This window comes from Hippocampus zosterae, chromosome 12 (genome assembly GCF_025434085.1).
Source record: "Hippocampus zosterae strain Florida chromosome 12, ASM2543408v3, whole genome shotgun sequence".
Classification (NCBI taxonomy): Eukaryota; Metazoa; Chordata; class Actinopteri; order Syngnathiformes; family Syngnathidae; genus Hippocampus; species Hippocampus zosterae.
In genome coordinates, this window is record NC_067462.1 from 1,849,886 (window position 1) to 1,874,652 (window position 24,767).

Below are 24,767 nucleotides of genomic sequence, written 5' to 3' on the forward strand. Positions count from 1 at the left end.
ACAAGAAATACATTCACAGCAATGAGAGACTTTGTCCAAAGAGTCGTAGAGACGCTGAGTTTGGATGACGACAAAGATCGTGTCTCCTTGGTTCAGTATAGCACGGACGCAGCTGTCCAGTTCTATCTCAACACATACACAACCAAAGGCGAGATCCTTGACATTGTCAAAGGATTGAGGCACAGAGGTGGAAGAACCCTCAACACCGGAGCAGCTCTCCAGTACTTGAGGGATAATGTCTTCACAGCCTCTGCCGGCAGCAGACGCCTTGAAGGAGTCCCACAGATCCTTATTTTGCTCAGCGGCGCAAGGTCTTCTGACAGTGTGGAAGCACCAGCTTCTGCTCTCAAACAGCTCGGAGTGCTGATCTTTCCCATCGGTACCAGACGCTCCGATAGCGGAGAGCTGCAAAAGATAGCCCACGACCCCAGATATGCTCTCTCGGTGACTGAATTCACCGACCTCCCCAGGGTCCAACAACAGTTTCAGTCTTCTGTGGAGGCTGTGGTGATTGACGTCACCCCAGAAACGCCACCGGTAATTGGTACGTGTACAAGTACAGCACACACCGGGCATGAACACGTTATCTGATCCCCCTTACCGAACACAACGTAAAATATTGAAACTGTGACGGGTTAATCTTTACTTTAGAAGGGTTTGACAGTTAAACAGGAAACTGAGTCCCATGAATACGAGTATTCAGCGAGTCTCGCTGTTGCGCAAAGTTTCTTTTCATCATTTGTCCTTCGTCTTTTCTCAGCGGAAGCCAAAAAGGACATTGTATTCCTTCTGGATGGTTCTGATGGCACTAGGGCTGGCTTCCCCGCCATGCGCAATTTTGTTGAGCAAGTGCTGGAGAAACTCAATGTGGGCGCAAACAAAGACCATGTCTCTCTGGTCCAGTACAGCACAGATCCAGAGGCCAATTTTTATCTGAACACGTACACCACAAAAGAGGATGTGGTCAGCGCAGTCAGAGGCCTTAGACACAGAGGAGGCAGGCCCCTCAACACAGGGGCCGCCCTCCGATACCTGAGAGACAACGTCTTTACAGACTCCGCAGGGAGTAGGCGCACGCAAGGTGTTCCGCAGATCTTGATCCTGCTAAATGGCGGCAGGTCTTTTGACAGCGTTGATGCGCCAGCCTCTGCTCTCAAACAGCATGGCGTCTTTACAATCAGCATTGGAACTCAAAACTCTGACAGCAGCGAGCTGAAAAAGATATCCCATGACCCTCGCCACGCTCTCGTGGTATCTGAGCTCTCTGACCTCCCCAGTGTCCAAGAACAGCTCTCCTCTGTAATCAGCAGGGTACTCAGAGCCACACCAATGACACCAACAGTAACTGGTAAGCGAGATCTTTCTCCCAAACATATGACAAGTTGACTGCGATCCAAATGTGTACACAGGCTCGTGTTGACGTCTAGCAATGAGGCGGTAAAAGACGGGGTCTCAATACCTCATGTTTTGTTTACCGCAGCTGCCAAACCGGGAAGGGATGTGGTTTTCTTGTTGGATGGCTCCGATGCCACAAGAAATACATTCACAGCAATGAGAGACTTTGTCCAAAGAGTCGTAGAGACGCTGAGTTTGGATGACGACAAAGATCGTGTCTCCTTGGTTCAGTATAGCACGGACGCAGCAGTCCAATTCTATCTCAACACATACACAACCAAAGGCGAGATCCTTGACATTGTCAAAGGATTGAGGCACAGAGGTGGAAGAACCCTCAACACCGGAGCAGCTCTCCAGTACTTGAGGGATAATGTCTTCACAGCCTCTGCCGGCAGCAGACGCCTTGAAGGAGTCCCACAGATCCTTATCTTGCTCAGTGGCGCAAGGTCTTCTGACAGTGTGGAAGCACCAGCTTCTGCTCTCAAACAGCTCGGAGTGCTGATCTTTCCCATCGGTACCAGAAGCTCCGATAGCGCAGAACTGCAAAAGATAGCCCACGACCCCAGATATGCTCTCTCGGTGACTGAATTCACCGACCTCCCCAGGGTCCAACAACAGCTTCAGTCTTCTGTGGAGGCTGTGGTGATTGACGTCACCCCAGAAACGCCACCGGTAATTGGTACGTGTACAACTAAAGCTCTCACCGGGCATGAGCACGTTATCTGATCCCCCTTACCGAACACAACGTAAAATATTGAAACTGTGACGGGTTAACCTTTACTTTAGAAGGGTTTGATAGTCAAACAGGAAACTGAGTCCCATGAATACGAGTATTCAGCGAGTCTCGCTGTTGCGCAAAGTTTCTTTTCATCATTTGTCCTTCGTCTTTTCTCAGCGGAAGCCAAAAAGGACATTGTATTCCTTCTGGATGGTTCTGATGGCACAAGGGCTGGCTTCCCCGCCATGCGCAATTTTGTTGAGCAAGTGCTGGAGAAACTCAATGTGGGCGCAAACAAAGACCATGTCTCTCTGGTCCAGTACAGCACAGATCCAGAGGCCAATTTTTATCTGAACACGTACACCACAAAAGAGGATGTGGTCAACTCAGTCAGAGGCCTTAGACACAGAGGAGGCAGGCCCCTCAACACAGGGGCCGCCCTCCGATACCTGAGAGACAACGTCTTTACAGACTCCGCAGGGAGTAGGCGCACGCAAGGTGTTCCGCAGATCTTGATCCTGCTAAATGGCGGCAGGTCTTTTGACAGCGTTGATGCGCCAGCCTCTGCTCTCAAACAGCATGGCGTCTTTACAATCAGCATTGGAACTCAAAACTCTGACAGCAGCGAGCTGAAAAAGATATCCCATGACCCTCGCCACGCTCTCGTGGTATCTGAGCTCTCTGACCTCCCCAGTGTCCAAGAACAGCTCTCCTCTGTAATCAGCAGGGTACTCAGAGCCACACCAATGACACCAACAGTAACTGGTAAGCGAGATCTTTCTCCCAAACTTATGACAAGTTGACTGCGATTCAAATGTGTACACAGGCTCGTGTTGACGTCTAGCAATGAGGCGGTAAAAGACGGGGTCTCAATACCTCATGTTTTGTTTACCGCAGCTGCCAAACCGGGAAGGGATGTGGTTTTCTTGTTGGATGGCTCCGATGCCACAAGAAATACATTCACAGCAATGAGAGACTTTGTCCAAAGAGTCGTAGAGACGCTGAGTTTGGATGACGACAAAGATCGTGTCTCCTTGGTTCAGTATAGCACGGACGCAGCTGTCCAGTTCTATCTCAACACATACACAACCAAAGGCGAGATCCTTGACATTGTCAAAGGATTGAGGCACAGAGGTGGAAGAACCCTCAACACCGGAGCAGCTCTCCAGTACTTGAGGGATAATGTCTTCACAGCCTCTGCCGGCAGCAGACGCCTTGAAGGAGTCCCACAGATCCTTATTTTGCTCAGCGGCGCAAGGTCTTCTGACAGTGTGGAAGCACCAGCTTCTGCTCTCAAACAGCTCGGAGTGCTGATCTTTCCCATCGGTACCAGACGCTCCGATAGCGGAGAGCTGCAAAAGATAGCCCACGACCCCAGATATGCTCTCTCGGTGACTGAATTCACCGACCTCCCCAGGGTCCAACAACAGTTTCAGTCTTCTGTGGAGGCTGTGGTGATTGACGTCACCCCAGAAACGCCACCGGTAATTGGTACGTGTACAAGTACAGCTCTCACCGGGCATGAACACGTTATCTGATCCCCCTTACCGAACACAACGTAAAATATTGAAACTGTGACGGGTTAATCTTTACTTTAGAAGGGTTTGACAGTTAAACAGGAAACTGAGTCCCATGAATACGAGTATTCAGCGAGTCTCGCTGTTGCGCAAAGTTTCTTTTCATCATTTGTCCTTCGTCTTTTCTCAGCGGAAGCCAAAAAGGACATTGTATTCCTTCTGGATGGTTCTGATGGCACTAGGGCTGGCTTCCCCGCCATGCGCAATTTTGTTGAGCAAGTGCTGGAGAAACTCAATGTGGGCGCAAACAAAGACCATGTCTCTCTGGTCCAGTACAGCACAGATCCAGAGGCCAATTTTTATCTGAACACGTACACCACAAAAGAGGATGTGGTCAGCGCAGTCAGAGGCCTTAGACACAGAGGAGGCAGGCCCCTCAACACAGGGGCCGCCCTCCGATACCTGAGAGACAACGTCTTTACAGACTCCGCAGGGAGTAGGCGCACGCAAGGTGTTCCGCAGATCTTGATCCTGCTAAATGGCGGCAGGTCTTTTGACAGCGTTGATGCGCCAGCCTCTGCTCTCAAACAGCATGGCGTCTTTACAATCAGCATTGGAACTCAAAACTCTGACAGCAGCGAGCTGAAAAAGATATCCCATGACCCTCGCCACGCTCTCGTGGTATCTGAGCTCTCTGACCTCCCCAGTGTCCAAGAACAGCTCTCCTCTGTAATCAGCAGGGTACTCAGAGCCACACCAATGACACCAACAGTAACTGGTAAGCGAGATCTTTCTCCCAAACATATGACAAGTTGACTGCGATTCAAATGTGTACACAGGCTCGTGTTGACGTCTAGCAATGAGGCGGTAAAAGACGGGGTCTCAATACCTCATGTTTTGTTTACCGCAGCTGCCAAACCGGGAAGGGATGTGGTTTTCTTGTTGGATGGCTCCGATGCCACAAGAAATACATTCACAGCAATGAGAGACTTTGTCCAAAGAGTCGTAGAGACGCTGAGTTTGGATGACGACAAAGATCGTGTCTCCTTGGTTCAGTATAGCACGGACGCAGCAGTCCAATTCTATCTCAACACATACACAACCAAAGGCGAGATCCTTGACATTGTCAAAGGATTGAGGCACAGAGGTGGAAGAACCCTCAACACCGGAGCAGCTCTCCAGTACTTGAGGGATAATGTCTTCACAGCCTCTGCCGGCAGCAGACGCCTTGAAGGAGTCCCACAGATCCTTATCTTGCTCAGTGGCGCAAGGTCTTCTGACAGTGTGGAAGCACCAGCTTCTGCTCTCAAACAGCTCGGAGTGCTGATCTTTCCCATCGGTACCAGAAGCTCCGATAGCGCAGAACTGCAAAAGATAGCCCACGACCCCAGATATGCTCTCTCGGTGACTGAATTCACCGACCTCCCCAGGGTCCAACAACAGCTTCAGTCTTCTGTGGAGGCTGTGGTGATTGACGTCACCCCAGAAACGCCACCGGTAATTGGTACGTGTACAACTAAAGCTCTCACCGGGCATGAGCACGTTATCTGATCCCCCTTACCGAACACAACGTAAAATATTGAAACTGTGACGGGTTAACCTTTACTTTAGAAGGGTTTGATAGTCAAACAGGAAACTGAGTCCCATGAATACGAGTATTCAGCGAGTCTCGCTGTTGCGCAAAGTTTCTTTTCATCATTTGTCCTTCGTCTTTTCTCAGCGGAAGCCAAAAAGGACATTGTATTCCTTCTGGATGGTTCTGATGGCACAAGGGCTGGCTTCCCCGCCATGCGCAATTTTGTTGAGCAAGTGCTGGAGAAACTCAATGTGGGCGCAAACAAAGACCATGTCTCTCTGGTCCAGTACAGCACAGATCCAGAGGCCAATTTTTATCTGAACACGTACACCACAAAAGAGGATGTGGTCAACTCAGTCAGAGGCCTTAGACACAGAGGAGGCAGGCCCCTCAACACAGGGGCCGCCCTCCGATACCTGAGAGACAACGTCTTTACAGACTCCGCAGGGAGTAGGCGCACGCAAGGTGTTCCGCAGATCTTGATCCTGCTAAATGGCGGCAGGTCTTTTGACAGCGTTGATGCGCCAGCCTCTGCTCTCAAACAGCATGGCGTCTTTACAATCAGCATTGGAACTCAAAACTCTGACAGCAGCGAGCTGAAAAAGATATCCCATGACCCTCGCCACGCTCTCGTGGTATCTGAGCTCTCTGACCTCCCCAGTGTCCAAGAACAGCTCTCCTCTGTAATCAGCAGGGTACTCAGAGCCACACCAATGACACCAACAGTAACTGGTAAGCGAGATCTTTCTCCCAAACTTATGACAAGTTGACTGCGATTCAAATGTGTACACAGGCTCGTGTTGACGTCTAGCAATGAGGCGGTAAAAGACGGGGTCTCAATACCTCATGTTTTGTTTACCGCAGCTGCCAAACCGGGAAGGGATGTGGTTTTCTTGTTGGATGGCTCCGATGCCACAAGAAATACATTCACAGCAATGAGAGACTTTGTCCAAAGAGTCGTAGAGACGCTGAGTTTGGATGACGACAAAGATCGTGTCTCCTTGGTTCAGTATAGCACGGACGCAGCTGTCCAGTTCTATCTCAACACATACACAACCAAAGGCGAGATCCTTGACATTGTCAAAGGATTGAGGCACAGAGGTGGAAGAACCCTCAACACCGGAGCAGCTCTCCAGTACTTGAGGGATAATGTCTTCACAGCCTCTGCCGGCAGCAGACGCCTTGAAGGAGTCCCACAGATCCTTATTTTGCTCAGCGGCGCAAGGTCTTCTGACAGTGTGGAAGCACCAGCTTCTGCTCTCAAACAGCTCGGAGTGCTGATCTTTCCCATCGGTACCAGACGCTCCGATAGCGGAGAGCTGCAAAAGATAGCCCACGACCCCAGATATGCTCTCTCGGTGACTGAATTCACCGACCTCCCCAGGGTCCAACAACAGTTTCAGTCTTCTGTGGAGGCTGTGGTGATTGACGTCACCCCAGAAACGCCACCGGTAATTGGTACGTGTACAAGTACAGCACACACCGGGCATGAACACGTTATCTGATCCCCCTTACCGAACACAACGTAAAATATTGAAACTGTGACGGGTTAATCTTTACTTTAGAAGGGTTTGACAGTTAAACAGGAAACTGAGTCCCATGAATACGAGTATTCAGCGAGTCTCGCTGTTGCGCAAAGTTTCTTTTCATCATTTGTCCTTCGTCTTTTCTCAGCGGAAGCCAAAAAGGACATTGTATTCCTTCTGGATGGTTCTGATGGCACAAGGGCTGGCTTCCCCGCCATGCGCAATTTTGTTGAGCAAGTGCTGGAGAAACTCAATGTGGGCGCAAACAAAGACCATGTCTCTCTGGTCCAGTACAGCACAGATCCAGAGGCCAATTTTTATCTGAACACGTACACCACAAAAGAGGATGTGGTCAACGCAGTCAGAGGCCTTAGACACAGAGGAGGCAGGCCCCTCAACACAGGGGCCGCCCTCCGATACCTGAGAGACAACGTCTTTACAGACTCCGCAGGGAGTAGGCGCACGCAAGATGTTCCGCAGATCTTGATCCTGCTAAATGGCGGCAGGTCTTTTGACAGCGTTGATGCGCCAGCCTCTGCTCTCAAACAGCATGGCGTCTTTACAATCAGCATTGGAACTCAAAACTCTGACAGCAGCGAGCTGAAAAAGATATCCCATGACCCTCGCCACGCTCTCGTGGTATCTGAGCTCTCTGACCTCCCCAGTGTCCAAGAACAGCTCTCCTCTGTAATCAGCAGGGTACTCAGAGCCACACCAATGACACCAACAGTAACTGGTAAGCGAGATCTTTCTCCCAAACATATGACAAGTTGACTGCGATTCAAACGTGTACACAGGCTCGTGTTGATGTGTAGCAATGAGGTGGTAAAAGGCGGGGTCTCAATACCTCATGTTTTGTTTACCGCAGCTGCCAAACCGGGAAGGGATGTGGTTTTCTTGTTGGATGGCTCCAATGCCACAAGAAATACATTCACAGCAATGAGGGACTTTGTCCAAAGAGTCGTAGAGACGCTGAGTTTGGATGACGACAAAGATCGTGTCTCCTTGGTTCAGTATAGCACGGACGCAGCAGTCCAGTTCTATCTCAACACATACACAACCAAAGGCGAGATCCTTGACATTGTCAAAGGATTGAGGCACAGAGGTGGAAGAACCCTCAACACCGGAGCAGCTCTCCAGTACTTGAGGGATAATGTCTTCACAGCCTCTGCCGGCAGCAGACGCCTTGAAGGAGTCCCACAGATCCTGATTTTGCTCAGCGGCGCAAGGTCTTCTGACAGTGTGGAAGCACCAGCTTCTGCTCTCAAACAGCTCGGAGTGCTGATCTTTCCCATCGGTACCAGAAGCTCCGATAGCGCAGAGCTGCAAAAGATAGCCCACGACCCCAGATATGCTCTCTCGGTGACTGAATTCACCGACCTCCCCAGGGTCCAACAACAGCTTCAGTCTTCTGTGGAGGCTGTGGTGATTGACGTCACCCCAGAAACGCCACCGGTAATTGGTACGTGTACAAGTACAGCTCTCACCGGGCATGAGCACGTTATCTGATCCCCCTTACCGAACACAACGTAAAGTTATTGAAACTGTGACGGGTTAATCTTTACTTTAGAAGGGTTTGACAGTTAAACAGGAAACTGAGTCCCATGAATACGAGTATTCAGCGAGTCTCGCTGTTGCGCAGTTTCTTTTCATCATTTGTCCTTCGTCTTTTCTCAGCGGAAGCCAAAAAGGACATTGTATTCCTTCTGGATGGTTCTGATGGCACAAGGGCTGGCTTCCCCGCCATGCGCAATTTTGTTGAGCAAGTGCTGGAGAAACTCAATGTGGGCGCAAACAAAGACCATGTCTCTCTGGTCCAGTACAGCACAGATCCAGAGGCCAATTTTTATCTGAACACGTACACCACAAAAGAGGATGTGGTCAGCGCAGTCAGAGGCCTTAGACACAGAGGAGGCAGGCCCCTCAACACAGGGGCCGCCCTCCGATACCTGAGAGACAACGTCTTTACAGACTCCGCAGGGAGTAGGCGCACGCAAGGTGTTCCGCAGATCTTGATCCTGCTAAATGGCGGCAGGTCTTTTGACAGCGTTGATGCGCCAGCCTCTGCTCTCAAACAGCATGGCGTCTTTACAATCAGCATTGGAACTCAAAACTCTGACAGCAGCGAGCTGAAAAAGATATCCCATGACCCTCGCCACGCTCTCGTGGTATCTGAGCTCTCTGACCTCCCCAGTGTGCAAGAACAGCTCTCCTCTGTAATCAGCAGGGTACTCAGAGCCACACCAATGACACCAACAGTAACTGGTAAGCGAGATCTTTCTCCCAAACATATGACAAGTTGACTGCGATTCAAACGTGTACACAGGCTCGTGTTGATGTCTAGCAATGAGGCGGTAAAAGGCGGGGTCTCAATACCTCATGTTTTGTTTACCGCAGCGGACAGACCGGGAAGGGATGTGGTTTTCTTGTTGGATGGCTCCGATGCCACAAGAAATACATTCACAGCAATGAGGGACTTTGTCCAAAGAGTCGTAGAGACGCTGAGTTTGGATGACGACAAAGATCGTGTCTCCTTGGTTCAGTATAGCACGGACGCAGCAGTCCAGTTCTATCTCAACACATACACAACCAAAGGCGAGATCCTTGACATTGTCAAAGGATTGAGGCACAGAGGTGGAAGAACCCTCAACACCGGAGCAGCTCTCCAGTACTTGAGGGATAATGTCTTCACAGCCTCTGCCGGCAGCAGACGCCTTGAAGGAGTCCCACAGATCCTTATCTTGCTCAGTGGCGCAAGGTCTTCTGACAGTGTGGAAGCACCAGCTTCTGCTCTCAAACAGCTCGGAGTGCTGATCTTTCCCATCGGTACCAGAAGCTCCGATAGCGCAGAGCTGCAAAAGATAGCCCACGACCCCAGATATGCTCTCTCGGTGACTGAATTCACCGACCTCCCCAGGATCCAACAACAGCTTCAGTCTTCTGTGGAGGCTGTGGTGATTGACGTCACCCCAGAAACGCCACCGGTAATTGGTACGTGTACAAGTACAGCTCTCACCGGGCATGAGCACGTTATCTGATCCCCCTTACCGAACACAACGTAAAGTTATTGAAACTGTGACGGGTTAATCTTTACTTTAGAAGGATTTGACAGTTAAACAGGAAACTGAGTCCCATGAATACGAGTATTCAGCGAGTCTCGCTGTTGCGCAGTTTCTTTTCATCATTTGTCCTTCGTCTTTTCTCAGCGGAAGCCAAAAAGGACATTGTATTCCTTCTGGATGGTTCTGATGGCACAAGGGCTGGCTTCCCCGCCATGCGCAATTTTGTTGAGCAAGTGCTGGAGAAACTCAATGTGGGCGCAAACAAAGACCATGTCTCTCTGGTCCAGTACAGCACAGATCCAGAGGCCAATTTTTATCTGAACATGTACACCACAAAAGAGGATGTGGTCAACGCAGTCAGAGGCCTTAGACACAGAGGAGGCAGGCCCCTCAACACAGGGGCCGCCCTCCGATACCTGAGAGACAACGTCTTTACAGACTCCGCAGGGAGTAGGCGCACGCAAGGTGTTCCGCAGATCTTGATCCTGCTAAATGGCGGCAGGTCTTTTGACAGCGTTGATGCGCCAGCCTCTGCTCTCAAACAGCATGGCGTCTTTACAATCAGCATTGGAACTCAAAACTCTGACAGCAGCGAGCTGAAAAAGATATCCCATGACCCTCGCCACGCTCTCGTGGTATCTGAGCTCTCTGACCTCCCCAGTGTCCAAGAACAGCTCTCCTCTGTAATCAGCAGGGTACTCAGAGCCACACCAATGACACCAACAGTAACTGGTAAGCGAGATCTTTCTCCCAAACATATGACAAGTTGACTGCGATTCAAACGTGTACACAGGCTCGTGTTGATGTGTAGCAATGAGGCGGTAAAAGGCGGGGTCTCAATACCTCATGTTTTGTTTACCGCAGCTGCCAAACCGGGAAGGGATGTGGTTTTCTTGTTGGATGGCTCCGATGCCACAAGAAATACATTCACAGCAATGAGGGACTTTGTCCAAAGAGTCGTAGAGACGCTGAGTTTGGATGACGACAAAGATCGTGTCTCCTTGGTTCAGTATAGCACGGACGCAGCAGTCCAGTTCTATCTCAACACATACACAACCAAAGGCGAGATCCTTGACATTGTCAAAGGATTGAGGCACAGAGGTGGAAGAACCCTCAACACCGGAGCAGCTCTCCAGTACTTGAGGGATAATGTCTTCACAGCCTCTGCCGGCAGCAGACGCCTTGAAGGAGTCCCACAGATCCTGATTTTGCTCAGCGGCGCAAGGTCTTCTGACAGTGTGGAAGCACCAGCTTCTGCTCTCAAACAGCTCGGAGTGCTGATCTTTCCCATCGGTACCAGAAGCTCCGATAGCGCAGAGCTGCAAAAGATAGCCCACGACCCCAGATATGCTCTCTCGGTGACTGAATTCACCGACCTCCCCAGGGTCCAACAACAGCTTCAGTCTTCTGTGGAGGCTGTGGTGATTGACGTCACCCCAGAAACGCCACCGGTAATTGGTACGTGTACAAGTACAGCTCTCACCGGGCATGAGCACGTTATCTGATCCCCCTTACCGAACACAACGTAAAGTTATTGAAACTGTGACGGGTTAATCTTTACTTTAGAAGGGTTTGACAGTTAAACAGGAAACTGAGTCCCATGAATACGAGTATTCAGCGAGTCTCGCTGTTGCGCAGTTTCTTTTCATCATTTGTCCTTCGTCTTTTCTCAGCGGAAGCCAAAAAGGACATTGTATTCCTTCTGGATGGTTCTGATGGCACAAGGGCTGGCTTCCCCGCCATGCGCAATTTTGTTGAGCAAGTGCTGGAGAAACTCAATGTGGGCGCAAACAAAGACCATGTCTCTCTGGTCCAGTACAGCACAGATCCAGAGGCCAATTTTTATCTGAACACGTACACCACAAAAGAGGATGTGGTCAGCGCAGTCAGAGGCCTTAGACACAGAGGAGGCAGGCCCCTCAACACAGGGGCCGCCCTCCGATACCTGAGAGACAACGTCTTTACAGACTCCGCAGGGAGTAGGCGCACGCAAGGTGTTCCGCAGATCTTGATCCTGCTAAATGGCGGCAGGTCTTTTGACAGCGTTGATGCGCCAGCCTCTGCTCTCAAACAGCATGGCGTCTTTACAATCAGCATTGGAACTCAAAACTCTGACAGCAGCGAGCTGAAAAAGATATCCCATGACCCTCGCCACGCTCTCGTGGTATCTGAGCTCTCTGACCTCCCCAGTGTCCAAGAACAGCTCTCCTCTGTAATCAGCAGGGTACTCAGAGCCACACCAATGACACCAACAGTAACTGGTAAGCGAGATCTTTCTCCCAAACATATGACAAGTTGACTGCGATTCAAATGTGTACACAGGCTCGTGTTGACGTCTAGCAATGAGGCGGTAAAAGACGGGGTCTCAATACCTCATGTTTTGTTTACCGCAGCTGCCAAACCGGGAAGGGATGTGGTTTTCTTGTTGGATGGCTCCGATGCCACAAGAAATACATTCACAGCAATGAGAGACTTTGTCCAAAGAGTCGTAGAGACGCTGAGTTTGGATGACGACAAAGATCGTGTCTCCTTGGTTCAGTATAGCACGGACGCAGCAGTCCAATTCTATCTCAACACATACACAACCAAAGGCGAGATCCTTGACATTGTCAAAGGATTGAGGCACAGAGGTGGAAGAACCCTCAACACCGGAGCAGCTCTCCAGTACTTGAGGGATAATGTCTTCACAGCCTCTGCCGGCAGCAGACGCCTTGAAGGAGTCCCACAGATCCTTATCTTGCTCAGTGGCGCAAGGTCTTCTGACAGTGTGGAAGCACCAGCTTCTGCTCTCAAACAGCTCGGAGTGCTGATCTTTCCCATCGGTACCAGAAGCTCCGATAGCGCAGAACTGCAAAAGATAGCCCACGACCCCAGATATGCTCTCTCGGTGACTGAATTCACCGACCTCCCCAGGGTCCAACAACAGCTTCAGTCTTCTGTGGAGGCTGTGGTGATTGACGTCACCCCAGAAACGCCACCGGTAATTGGTACGTGTACAACTAAAGCTCTCACCGGGCATGAGCACGTTATCTGATCCCCCTTACCGAACACAACGTAAAATATTGAAACTGTGACGGGTTAACCTTTACTTTAGAAGGGTTTGATAGTCAAACAGGAAACTGAGTCCCATGAATACGAGTATTCAGCGAGTCTCGCTGTTGCGCAAAGTTTCTTTTCATCATTTGTCCTTCGTCTTTTCTCAGCGGAAGCCAAAAAGGACATTGTATTCCTTCTGGATGGTTCTGATGGCACAAGGGCTGGCTTCCCCGCCATGCGCAATTTTGTTGAGCAAGTGCTGGAGAAACTCAATGTGGGCGCAAACAAAGACCATGTCTCTCTGGTCCAGTACAGCACAGATCCAGAGGCCAATTTTTATCTGAACACGTACACCACAAAAGAGGATGTGGTCAACTCAGTCAGAGGCCTTAGACACAGAGGAGGCAGGCCCCTCAACACAGGGGCCGCCCTCCGATACCTGAGAGACAACGTCTTTACAGACTCCGCAGGGAGTAGGCGCACGCAAGGTGTTCCGCAGATCTTGATCCTGCTAAATGGCGGCAGGTCTTTTGACAGCGTTGATGCGCCAGCCTCTGCTCTCAAACAGCATGGCGTCTTTACAATCAGCATTGGAACTCAAAACTCTGACAGCAGCGAGCTGAAAAAGATATCCCATGACCCTCGCCACGCTCTCGTGGTATCTGAGCTCTCTGACCTCCCCAGTGTCCAAGAACAGCTCTCCTCTGTAATCAGCAGGGTACTCAGAGCCACACCAATGACACCAACAGTAACTGGTAAGCGAGATCTTTCTCCCAAACTTATGACAAGTTGACTGCGATTCAAATGTGTACACAGGCTCGTGTTGACGTCTAGCAATGAGGCGGTAAAAGACGGGGTCTCAATACCTCATGTTTTGTTTACCGCAGCTGCCAAACCGGGAAGGGATGTGGTTTTCTTGTTGGATGGCTCCGATGCCACAAGAAATACATTCACAGCAATGAGAGACTTTGTCCAAAGAGTCGTAGAGACGCTGAGTTTGGATGACGACAAAGATCGTGTCTCCTTGGTTCAGTATAGCACGGACGCAGCAGTCCAGTTCTATCTCAACACATACACAACCAAAGGCGAGATCCTTGACATTGTCAAAGGATTGAGGCACAGAGGTGGAAGAACCCTCAACACCGGAGCAGCTCTCCAGTACTTGAGGGATAATGTCTTCACAGCCTCTGCCGGCAGCAGACGCCTTGAAGGAGTCCCACAGATCCTTATCTTGCTCAGTGGCGCAAGGTCTTCTGACAGTGTGGAAGCACCAGCTTCTGCTCTCAAACAGCTCGGAGTGCTGATCTTTCCCATCGGTACCAGAAGCTCCGATAGCGCAGAGCTGCAAAAGATAGCCCACGACCCCAGATATGCTCTCTCGGTGACTGAATTCACCGACCTCCCCAGGGTCCAACAACAGCTTCAGTCTTCTGTGGAGGCTGTGGTGATTGACGTCACCCCAGAAACGCCACCGGTAATTGGTACGTGTACAAGTACAGCTCTCACCGGGCATGAGCACGTTATCTGATCCCCCTTACCGAACACAACGTAAAGTTATTGAAACTGTGACGGGTTAATCTTTACTTTAGAAGGATTTGACAGTTAAACAGGAAACTGAGTCCCATGAATACGAGTATTCAGCGAGTCTCGCTGTTGCGCAGTTTCTTTTCATCATTTGTCCTTCGTCTTTTCTCAGCGGAAGCCAAAAAGGACATTGTATTCCTTCTGGATGGTTCTGATGGCACAAGGGCTGGCTTCCCCGCCATGCGCAATTTTGTTGAGCAAGTGCTGGAGAAACTCAATGTGGGCGCAAACAAAGACCATGTCTCTCTGGTCCAGTACAGCACAGATCCAGAGGCCAATTTTTATCTGAACATGTACACCACAAAAGAGGATGTGGTCAACGCAGTCAGAGGCCTTAGACACAGAGGAGGCAGGCCCCTCAACACAGGGGCCGCCCTCCGATACCTGAGAGACAACGTCTTTACAGACTCCGCAGGGAGTAGGCGCACGCAAGGTGTTCCGCAGATCTTGATCCTGCTAAATGGCGGCAGGTCTTTTGACAGCGTTGATGCGCCAGCCTCTGCTCTCAAACAGCATGGCGTCTTTACAATCAGCATTGGAACTCAAAACTCTGACAGCAGCGAGCTGAAAAAGATATCCCATGACCCTCGCCACGCTCTCGTGGTATCTGAGCTCTCTGACCTCCCCAGTGTCCAAGAACAGCTCTCCTCTGTAATCAGCAGGGTACTCAGAGCCACACCAATGACGCCAACAGTAACTGGTAAGCGAGATCTTTCTCCCAAACATATGACAAGTTGACTGCGATTCAAACGTGTACACAGGCTCGTGTTGATGTGTAGCAATGAGGCGGTAAAAGGCGGGGTCTCAATACCTCATGTTTTGTTTACCGCAGCTGCCAAACCGGGAAGGGATGTGGTTTTCTTGTTGGATGGCTCCGATGCCACAAGAAATACATTCACAGCAATGAGGGACTTTGTCCAAAGAGTCGTAGAGACGCTGAGTTTGGATGACGACAAAGATCGTGTCTCCTTGGTTCAGTATAGCACGGACGCAGCAGTCCAGTTCTATCTCAACACATACACAACCAAAGGCGAGATCCTTGACATTGTCAAAGGATTGAGGCACAGAGGTGGAAGAACCCTCAACACCGGAGCAGCTCTCCAGTACTTGAGGGATAATGTCTTCACAGCCTCTGCCGGCAGCAGACGCCTTGAAGGAGTCCCACAGATCCTGATTTTGCTCAGCGGCGCAAGGTCTTCTGACAGTGTGGAAGCACCAGCTTCTGCTCTCAAACAGCTCGGAGTGCTGATCTTTCCCATCGGTACCAGAAGCTCCGATAGCGCAGAGCTGCAAAAGATAGCCCACGACCCCAGATATGCTCTCTCGGTGACTGAATTCACCGACCTCCCCAGGGTCCAACAACAGCTTCAGTCTTCTGTGGAGGCTGTGGTGATTGACGTCACCCCAGAAACGCCACCGGTAATTGGTACGTGTACAAGTACAGCTCTCACCGGGCATGAGCACGTTATCTGATCCCCCTTACCGAACACAACGTAAAGTTATTGAAACTGTGACGGGTTAATCTTTACTTTAGAAGGGTTTGACAGTTAAACAGGAAACTGAGTCCCATGAATACGAGTATTCAGCGAGTCTCGCTGTTGCGCAGTTTCTTTTCATCATTTGTCCTTCGTCTTTTCTCAGCGGAAGCCAAAAAGGACATTGTATTCCTTCTGGATGGTTCTGATGGCACAAGGGCTGGCTTCCCCGCCATGCGCAATTTTGTTGAGCAAGTGCTGGAGAAACTCAATGTGGGCGCAAACAAAGACCATGTCTCTCTGGTCCAGTACAGCACAGATCCAGAGGCCAATTTTTATCTGAACACGTACACCACAAAAGAGGATGTGGTCAGCGCAGTCAGAGGCCTTAGACACAGAGGAGGCAGGCCCCTCAACACAGGGGCCGCCCTCCGATACCTGAGAGACAACGTCTTTACAGACTCCGCAGGGAGTAGGCGCACGCAAGGTGTTCCGCAGATCTTGATCCTGCTAAATGGCGGCAGGTCTTTTGACAGCGTTGATGCGCCAGCCTCTGCTCTCAAACAGCATGGCGTCTTTACAATCAGCATTGGAACTCAAAACTCTGACAGCAGCGAGCTGAAAAAGATATCCCATGACCCTCGCCACGCTCTCGTGGTATCTGAGCTCTCTGACCTCCCCAGTGTCCAAGAACAGCTCTCCTCTGTAATCAGCAGGGTACTCAGAGCCACACCAATGACACCAACAGTAACTGGTAAGCGAGATCTTTCTCCCAAACTTCTGACAAGTTGACTGCGATTCAAACGTGTACACAGGCTCGTGTTGATGTCTAGCAATGAGGCGGTAAAAGGCGGGGTCTCAATACCTCATGTTTTGTTTACCGCAGCGGACAGACCGGGAAGGGATGTGGTTTTCTTGTTGGATGGCTCCGATGCCACAAGAAATACATTCACAGCAATGAGGGACTTTGTCCAAAGAGTCGTAGAGACGCTGAGTTTGGATGACGACAAAGATCGTGTCTCCTTGGTTCAGTATAGCACGGACGCAGCAGTCCAGTTCTATCTCAACACATACACAACCAAAGGCGAGATCCTTGACATTGTCAAAGGATTGAGGCACAGAGGTGGAAGAACCCTCAACACCGGAGCAGCTCTCCAGTACTTGAGGGATAATGTCTTCACAGCCTCTGCCGGCAGCAGACGCCTTGAAGGAGTCCCACAGATCCTTATCTTGCTCAGTGGCGCAAGGTCTTCTGACAGTGTGGAAGCACCAGCTTCTGCTCTCAAACAGCTCGGAGTGCTGATCTTTCCCATCGGTACCAGAAGCTCCGATAGCGCAGAGCTGCAAAAGATAGCCCACGACCCCAGATATGCTCTCTCGGTGACTGAATTCACCGACCTCCCCAGGGTCCAACAACAGCTTCAGTCTTCTGTGGAGGCTGTGGTGATTGACGTCACCCCAGAAACGCCACCGGTAATTGGTACGTGTACAAGTACAGCTCTCACCGGGCATGAGCACGTTATCTGATCCCCCTTACCGAACACAACGTAAAGTTATTGAAACTGTGACGGGTTAATCTTTACTTTAGAAGGATTTGACAGTTAAACAGGAAACTGAGTCCCATGAATACGAGTATTCAGCGAGTCTCGCTGTTGCGCAGTTTCTTTTCATCATTTGTCCTTCGTCTTTTCTCAGCGGAAGCCAAAAAGGACATTGTATTCCTTCTGGATGGTTCTGATGGCACAAGGGCTGGCTTCCCCGCCATGCGCAATTTTGTTGAGCAAGTGCTGGAGAAACTCAATGTGGGCGCAAACAAAGACCATGTCTCTCTGGTCCAGTACAGCACAGATCCAGAGGCCAATTTTTATCTGAACACATACACCACAAAAGAGGATGTGGTCAACGCAGTCAGAGGCCTTAGACACAGAGGAGGCAGGCCCCTCAACACAGGGGCCGCCCTCCGATACCTGAGAGACAACGTCTTTACAGACTCCGCAGGGAGTAGGCGCACGCAAGGTGTTCCGCAGATCTTGATCCTGCTAAATGGCGGCAGGTCTTTTGACAGCGTTGATGCGCCAGCCTCTGCTCTCAAACAGCATGGCGTCTTTACAATCAGCATTGGAACTCAAAACTCTGACAGCAGCGAGCTGAAAAAGATATCCCATGACCCTCGCCACGCTCTCGAGGTATCTGAGCTCTCTGACCTCCCCAGTGTCCAAGAACAGCTCTCCTCTGTAATCAGCAGGGTACTCAGAGCCACACCAATGACACCAACAGTAACTGGTAAGCGAGATCTTTCTCCCAAACTTCTGACAAGTTGACTGCGATTCAAATGTGTACACAGGCTCGTGTTGACGTCTAGCAATAAGGCGGTAAAAGGCGGGGTCTCAATACCTCATGTTTTGTTTACCGCAGTGGACAGACCGGGAAGAGATGTGGTTTTCTTGTTGGATGGCTCCGATGCCACAAGAAATACATTCACAGCAATGAGGGACTTTGTCCAAAGAGTCGTAGAGACGCTGAGTTTGGATGACGACAAAGATCGTGTCTCCTTGGTTCAGTATAGCACGGACGCAGCAGTCCAGTTCTATCTCAACACATACACAACCAAAGGCGAGATCCTTGACATTGTCAAACGATTGAGGCACAGAGGTGGAAGAACCCTCAACACCGGAGCAGCTCTCCAGTACTTGAGGGATAATGTCTTCACAGCCTCTGCCGGCAGCAGACGCCTTGAAGGAGTCCCACAGATCCTTATCTTGCTCAGTGGCGCAAGGTCTTCTGACAGTGTGGAAGCACCAGCTTCTGCTCTCAAACAGCTCGGAGTGCTGATCTTTCCCATCGGTACCAGAAGCTCCGATAGCGCAGAGCTGCAAAAGATAGCCCACGACCCCAGATATGCTCTCTCGGTGACTGAATTCACCGACCTCCCCAGGGTCCAACAACAGCTTCAGTCTTCTGTGGAGGCTGTGGTGATTGACGTCACCCCAGATACGCCACCGGTAATTGGTACGTGTACAAGTACAGCTCTCACCGGGCATGAGCACGTTATCTGATCCCCCTTACCGAACACAACGTAAAGTTATTGAAACTGTGACGGGTTAATCTTTACTTTAGAAGGGTTTGATAGTTAAACAGGAAACTGAGTCCCATGAATACGAGTATTCAGCGAGTCTCGCTGTTGCGCAGTTTCTTTTCATCATTTGTCCTTCGTCTTTTCTCAGCGGAAGCCAAAAAGGACATTGTATTCCTTCTGGATGGTTCTGATGGCACACGGGCTGGCTTCCCCGCCATGCGCAATTTTGTTGAGCAAGTGCTGGAGAAACTCAATGTGGGCGCAAACAAAGACCATGTCTCTCTGGTCCAGTACAGCACAGATCCAGAGGCCAATTTTTATCTGAACACATACACCACAAAAGAGGATGTGGTCAACGCAGTCAGAGGCCTTAGACACAGAGGAGGCAGGCCCCTCAACACAGGGGCCGCCCTCCGATACCTGAGAGACAACGTCTTTACAGACTCCGCAGGGAGTAGGCGCACGCAAGGTGTTCCGCAGATCTTGATCCTGCTAAATGGCGGCAGGTCTTTTGACAGCGTTGATGCGCCAGCCTCTGCTCTCAAACAGCATGGCGTCTTTACAATCAGCATTGGAACTCAAAACTCTGACAGCAGCGAGCTGAAAAAGATATCCCATGACCCTCGCCACGCTCTCGAGGTATCTGAGCTCTCTGACCTCCCCAGTGTCCAAGAACAGCTCTCCTCTGTAATCAGCAGGGTACTCAGAGCCACACCAATGACACCAACAGTAACTGGTAAGCGAGATCTTTCTCCCAAACTTCTGACAAGTTGACTGCGATTCAAATGTGTACACAGGCTCGTGTTGACGTCTAGCAATAAGGCGGTAAAAGGCGGGGTCTCAATACCTCATGTTTTGTTTACCGCAGTGGACAGACCGGGAAGAGATGTGGTTTTCTTGTTGGATGGCTCCGATGCCACAAGAAATACATTCACAGCAATGAGGGACTTTGTCCAAAGAGTCGTAGAGACGCTGAGTTTGGATGACGACAAAGATCGTGTCTCCTTGGTTCAGTATAGCACGGACGCAGCAGTCCAGTTCTATCTCAACACATACACAACCAAAGGCGAGATCCTTGACATTGTCAAAGGATTGAGGCACAGAGGTGGAAGAACCCTCAACACCGGAGCAGCTCTCCAGTACTTGAGGGATAATGTCTTCACAGCCTCTGCCGGCAGCAGACGCCTTGAAGGAGTCCCACAGATACTTATTTTGCTAAGCGGCGCAAGGTCTTCTGACAGTGTGGAAGCACCAGCTTCTGCTCTCAAACAGCTCGGGGTGCTGATCTTTCCCATCGGTACCAGAAGCTCTGATAGCAGAGTTTTACAGAAGATAGCCCACGATCCCAGATCTGTTGTTTCTGTGACTGAATTCACAGAGCTTCCCTCTGTCATGAGCAGGGTATTAAGTGCTCTGTCCATGAAACCAACACTTACTGGTAAGGAAGATCTTTATCACAAGTTTCTTTTTCCACCAGCAATCTTCAGGATGAGAATGAATAAATGAAATAACAATACAATGTCTCCTCCTTGAAATCTTTTGACAATATTAAAATCTTTCCTCTTCTAAATTAGGTTTAAATTCAATTATGTTGTATCTTTCCAAAGAATCCGAGTCCTGAATGTTTTTTGCTTATATGAGCTTTTTTTACTTTTATGTTTCATGTGAACTGCCTAAGTTGTGCCTCTGTAGGTTTCCAGAATTTCACTCTGATGCCAGTGCACCACTCTGAGTGTGCGTGTCTTTGGAGAGCCTTAGCATGATGCCCATTCATTCATTCCTAAGTTATCTAAACTAATCAGCAGCTCTTGCTTGAACTGTTTCTATTTGCATTGTTTGAGGCACTGGTGCACCATGCCCCTATTTGGAGCGCCTAGAGTAGACATGTCCAGTTCCGGGCCTGGAGGGCCACTGTCCTGCCTGTTTTCCAGCTCTCCCGACTGCAACACACCTGATTCAGATGATCAGTTCATCAGCCAGCTCTGAAGCAGCATGAGAACGATCCTGATGATTTGAATCAGGTGTGTTGCTCCCGGGAGAGCTGGAAAACAGGCAGGACAGCGGCCCTTGAGGACCGACTTTGGACACCCCTGGCCTTGAGTGTGCACTGGCACTCGTTTTTCATGCACTCTGAATAACCGAACAGCGCATTTCAACGATGCTGTGCATTTCTGAATGTTCTCAGTGAACAACTGCGTGCTCTTAGTGTATTTCGGATCACACCTTCTTGTATTGGATGTAGACTAGTTTGCACATTCTTTATCTGTTGTTCTTGTGGTCTTACAGTCCTAATTGCTGATTGCTCACACACATTGAGTTAGTCACCTGAAGTTATCTGTTCCAGTTTTATGTAGTTATCTGTTCCAGTTTTATGTAGCAGTGTTCATGCTAATGATGACCTCTTTTTGTTACCACAACCAACCAAATATCAAACAACTATTTGATATCAACACAACAGCTGTTGTCTGTTTCATTTCAGGAGTAATGTAACTGCTTCTGGGAGGCTTGAGACAAGCATTTTTATGTCACATTTCAGAAAAAATTTAACTAACATCCGATTTTCCTGTTTCCTTAGCCGAGTCACAAGGCCCCCGGAGGGACATAGTCTTCGTCATCGATGGATCTGATGGCATTGGAAGGGATTTCCCTATCATCCAGGAGTTCATCCGTAAGGTTGTGGAGAATCTGAACGTGGGCGAAAATAAGATCCGAATCGGTGTGGTCCAGTTTGCCGATTATCCGTGGGCTGACATGTATCTCAACACACATCCAACCAAAGAAGACGTGTTGAATGCTGTCAGGGAATTAAGGCAGCGGGGAGGAAGAGGGCGTAACCTGGGACAGGCTTTACAATTTGTCAATGAGGATATGCTGACAGCTGCACGAGGTTGCAGGAAACAAGAGGGTGTCCCTCAGTTTTTGGTTGTCGTCTCCAGTGGGTCTCCAACAGATGACATCAATCGTCCGGCATCTACCCTCAAACGATCAAGAGTTATTCCGTTCAGCATTGGAACCAGGGATATGAAGCCTCAGGATTTGCAAATCCTGTCCTTTGTACCTAACTTTGCCTACACTGTAGATGATCTTCCAAGCTTGGATACAGTCCAGGAAAACGTAATCAATACGCTTACAGAATTATCCGACGATGACATCGCCAGGATCATCCCGCAATTCCCAATCATTGAAGGTAGCTTTTTATTTTACTACAGTAAAGTGAAATTGATTGTCATACTGTTTGGTTAAACTGTGGACCACCAAGAATAGCGAAAATCTGCGTAAAATTAATGGTCATTGACATTTTTATCCCGGACCCCAAAAAATCTTCAGGAAAAGGCTGACAAATATTGACGATATGTTTTCTCCCCCCCAAAAAAAAATCTACCCCACCTCTTGAAAGGCGCTTATAAATAAAATGTATTATTATTATTATTATTATTAATGCTGAACCTCTTGTAAGCAGGGATCAATTGTATGTCATTAATTAGCTCATGTTGCAAAATATATCACCAATTACACCTCATTTCCACGGATTCTCTTTTTACAGAAATCGTTCCAAGCACAGGTGGAGAAAAGAGGGATGTTGTGTTTCTCATCGACGGCTCGAGTGCAGCACGAAATGACTTCCCTTCCATTCGTGAAATGATCAAAAGAGTTGTGGAGAGGTTAGATGTTGGACTGGATAAAGTCAGAATTTCTGTAGTACAGTACAGCGACGACGCAAAGGTAGAATTCCTCCTCAATGAATTTTCCACTAAAAATGAAGTACGCCAGGCTGCAACGAACCTTCGAAGCAGAGGAGGAAGTCGTCTGAACACAGGACGTGCTCTTGAGTGGGTCTCTCGAAACATCTACCAGCGGTCCGCAGGAAGTCGCATCGAAGACGGAGTGCCTCAGTTTTTGATTGTAGTTACCGGTGGAAGCTCTACGGATGATGTTACGACTCCCGCAGACCAACTTAAGAGAAGCCATGTTGCACCAATCGCCATTGGTTCAAGGAATTCAGACCCGGATGAGCTGAGGAAAATTTCCTTGAAGCCTGAACTTGCAATCACAGTTGAAACTTTCCAGGAGCTTCCAGCCATGGAGCAGCAGCTCATTGATTCAGTCAAAACAATATCCGCTGTTGATATCATCGAAAGCTATCGCCCTCCGGATGAGCCCTTCGGTAAGATGTGGATATTTAATAGACTTTGGTGGAATAGATAACTAAAAATGATCGTTTTATTGCTCTTTGCAGAGGTGTTAGACGTTGGACGAAAGGACATCATTTTCCTCATTGATGGCTCAGACAACACAGGTGTAACGGGTATCGCTCACATCCGTGACTTTATCTTGAATCTCATTCGGCAACTCGACGTGCAACCTGACCAAGTGCGCGTGGCCCTCGTCCAGTATGCGGACCGAGTCAAACCGGAGTTTTCGCTCAATTCGTACAACGCCAAGCCAGACGTTGTCAAGGCCGTTAGAAAACTCCGTCAAATGGGCGGCCGCTCCTCCAACCTGGCTGATGCTATTGAATATGTCATACAGAATGAATTAAAGCCCTCTGCCGGTGTCCGTCCTCTGGAGGCCTCCCAGCATCTTGTGGTTCTCACAGGAGGACGTTCCCCGCAAGATGTGTCTCTCTATGGGCCTTTGCTTAAGGGATCCAGAGTTAACTGTATTGGTGTTGGAGCAAGTGGAGCAGACACAAGGCAGCTTGCCCAAATTGCTAGGTCACCAGAAGATGTCCTTCAGGTTCCTACGTTCCCTGGCCTGCCAGCAATCAACGACAGACTGGTGGCAAGACTGAAAGGGACGATCATTGATGATACCACCCCGGAGATTCCCAGTGAGTGTTATGGAAATGGAGACAGTATTAGCGTATGTTGTAGCAGCTAATGAAACACCCTTTTCCCTTCTCCATCTCATCTCATCCTAGCACAAGGCCTGCCTGCAGCCAAGAAGGCTGATATCGTGTTTTTGGTGGATGGCTCCATAAACCTGGGCAGAGAAAATTTCAATAAAGTCATGGCATTTGTCGCCGAACTAATAGATCTCTTCTACACCGACAGAGACAACCTGAGGATTGGACTGGCGCATTACGGCACTGACGTGTCGGACGTGTTCTTCCTCAACACCTACCAAAATAAGCCAGATATTATTAGTGCCATTGAGGGTGCAGATTATCCAGGGGGCCGTAGAACCAACACAGGGGCGGCCATTCGACACATACAAAACGTTCAATTTTCCAAAGAAAAGGGCAGTCGTAAAGACCAAGGCACTCCTCAGATCCTAATGGTTATCACGGGAGGACCATCTTCTGATGACAGCAAATCAGCGATACTTAACTTAAAGAATAGCGGCGTGAGAGTATTTGCCGTTGGAGTGGGTGACGCTGACAATGAGTTGGAAACAATCGCCAGTGACTCCTCCACTGTGGCCAGAGCCAGAACCATCCAAGAGCTCTCTGAGCTCAATGAGCAAATACTGGGGACGTTAGATGACGAAGTAAAGGGCAAGCTGTGCGTTGGTGTACAGGAAGCTCCCAGAGGTAAGAAACGTTACGGCATTATTTTATCACGATAATGATAGATAAAATATCTCAATAAACTGACAGAAGGGCAGATATTTTCAGTAAAAACCATTTTAAAAAAACTGGATATTTCCATGGGAAATAAACCGTGATCCAACTAATAAAATAATCATTCATAGTACAGCATAGAATCAACCACAAGAGCATCAATTACAAAGAGAAGCATTGAGGTGCAATTCAAAGAAATTCTTCTGGAAAGTAACGCCTGCGATGGAAGGCGGATTACT

General features: G+C 49.4%; 1 protein-coding gene across 50 annotated transcripts in view; it reads left to right on the forward strand.

Annotated features, from left to right (window-relative positions):
• The window catches only part of col6a3 (collagen, type VI, alpha 3), a 59,143-nt gene that overhangs the window by 22,548 nt on the left and 11,828 nt on the right, over positions 1 to 24,767 (forward strand). For 3 of the 50 annotated variants that reach the window (XM_052082900.1, XM_052082899.1, XM_052082894.1), the window contains 6 exons: positions 9,130 to 9,490; positions 20,195 to 20,403; positions 21,541 to 22,152; positions 22,510 to 23,130; positions 23,203 to 23,796; positions 23,887 to 24,498. In XM_052082900.1, coding sequence (XP_051938860.1) covers positions 9,130 to 9,490; positions 20,195 to 20,403; positions 21,541 to 22,152; positions 22,510 to 23,130; positions 23,203 to 23,796; positions 23,887 to 24,498 — 3,009 coding nt within the window. Of the gene's footprint in view, positions 1 to 187; positions 312 to 1,081; positions 1,349 to 1,499; positions 1,842 to 2,611; positions 2,879 to 3,114; positions 3,372 to 4,141; positions 4,409 to 4,558; positions 4,902 to 5,671; positions 5,939 to 6,174; positions 6,432 to 7,238; positions 7,469 to 7,600; positions 8,195 to 9,129; positions 9,491 to 9,938; positions 10,527 to 11,019; positions 11,253 to 12,207; positions 12,549 to 13,773; positions 14,312 to 14,526; positions 15,018 to 15,607; positions 15,841 to 16,055; positions 16,644 to 16,775; positions 17,370 to 18,075; positions 18,173 to 18,541; positions 18,666 to 20,194; positions 20,404 to 21,540; positions 22,153 to 22,509; positions 23,131 to 23,202; positions 23,797 to 23,886; positions 24,499 to 24,767 lie in introns of those variants that run through there. The other 47 variants (XM_052082923.1, XM_052082912.1, XM_052082928.1 and 44 more) reach the window with 43 other exon arrangements.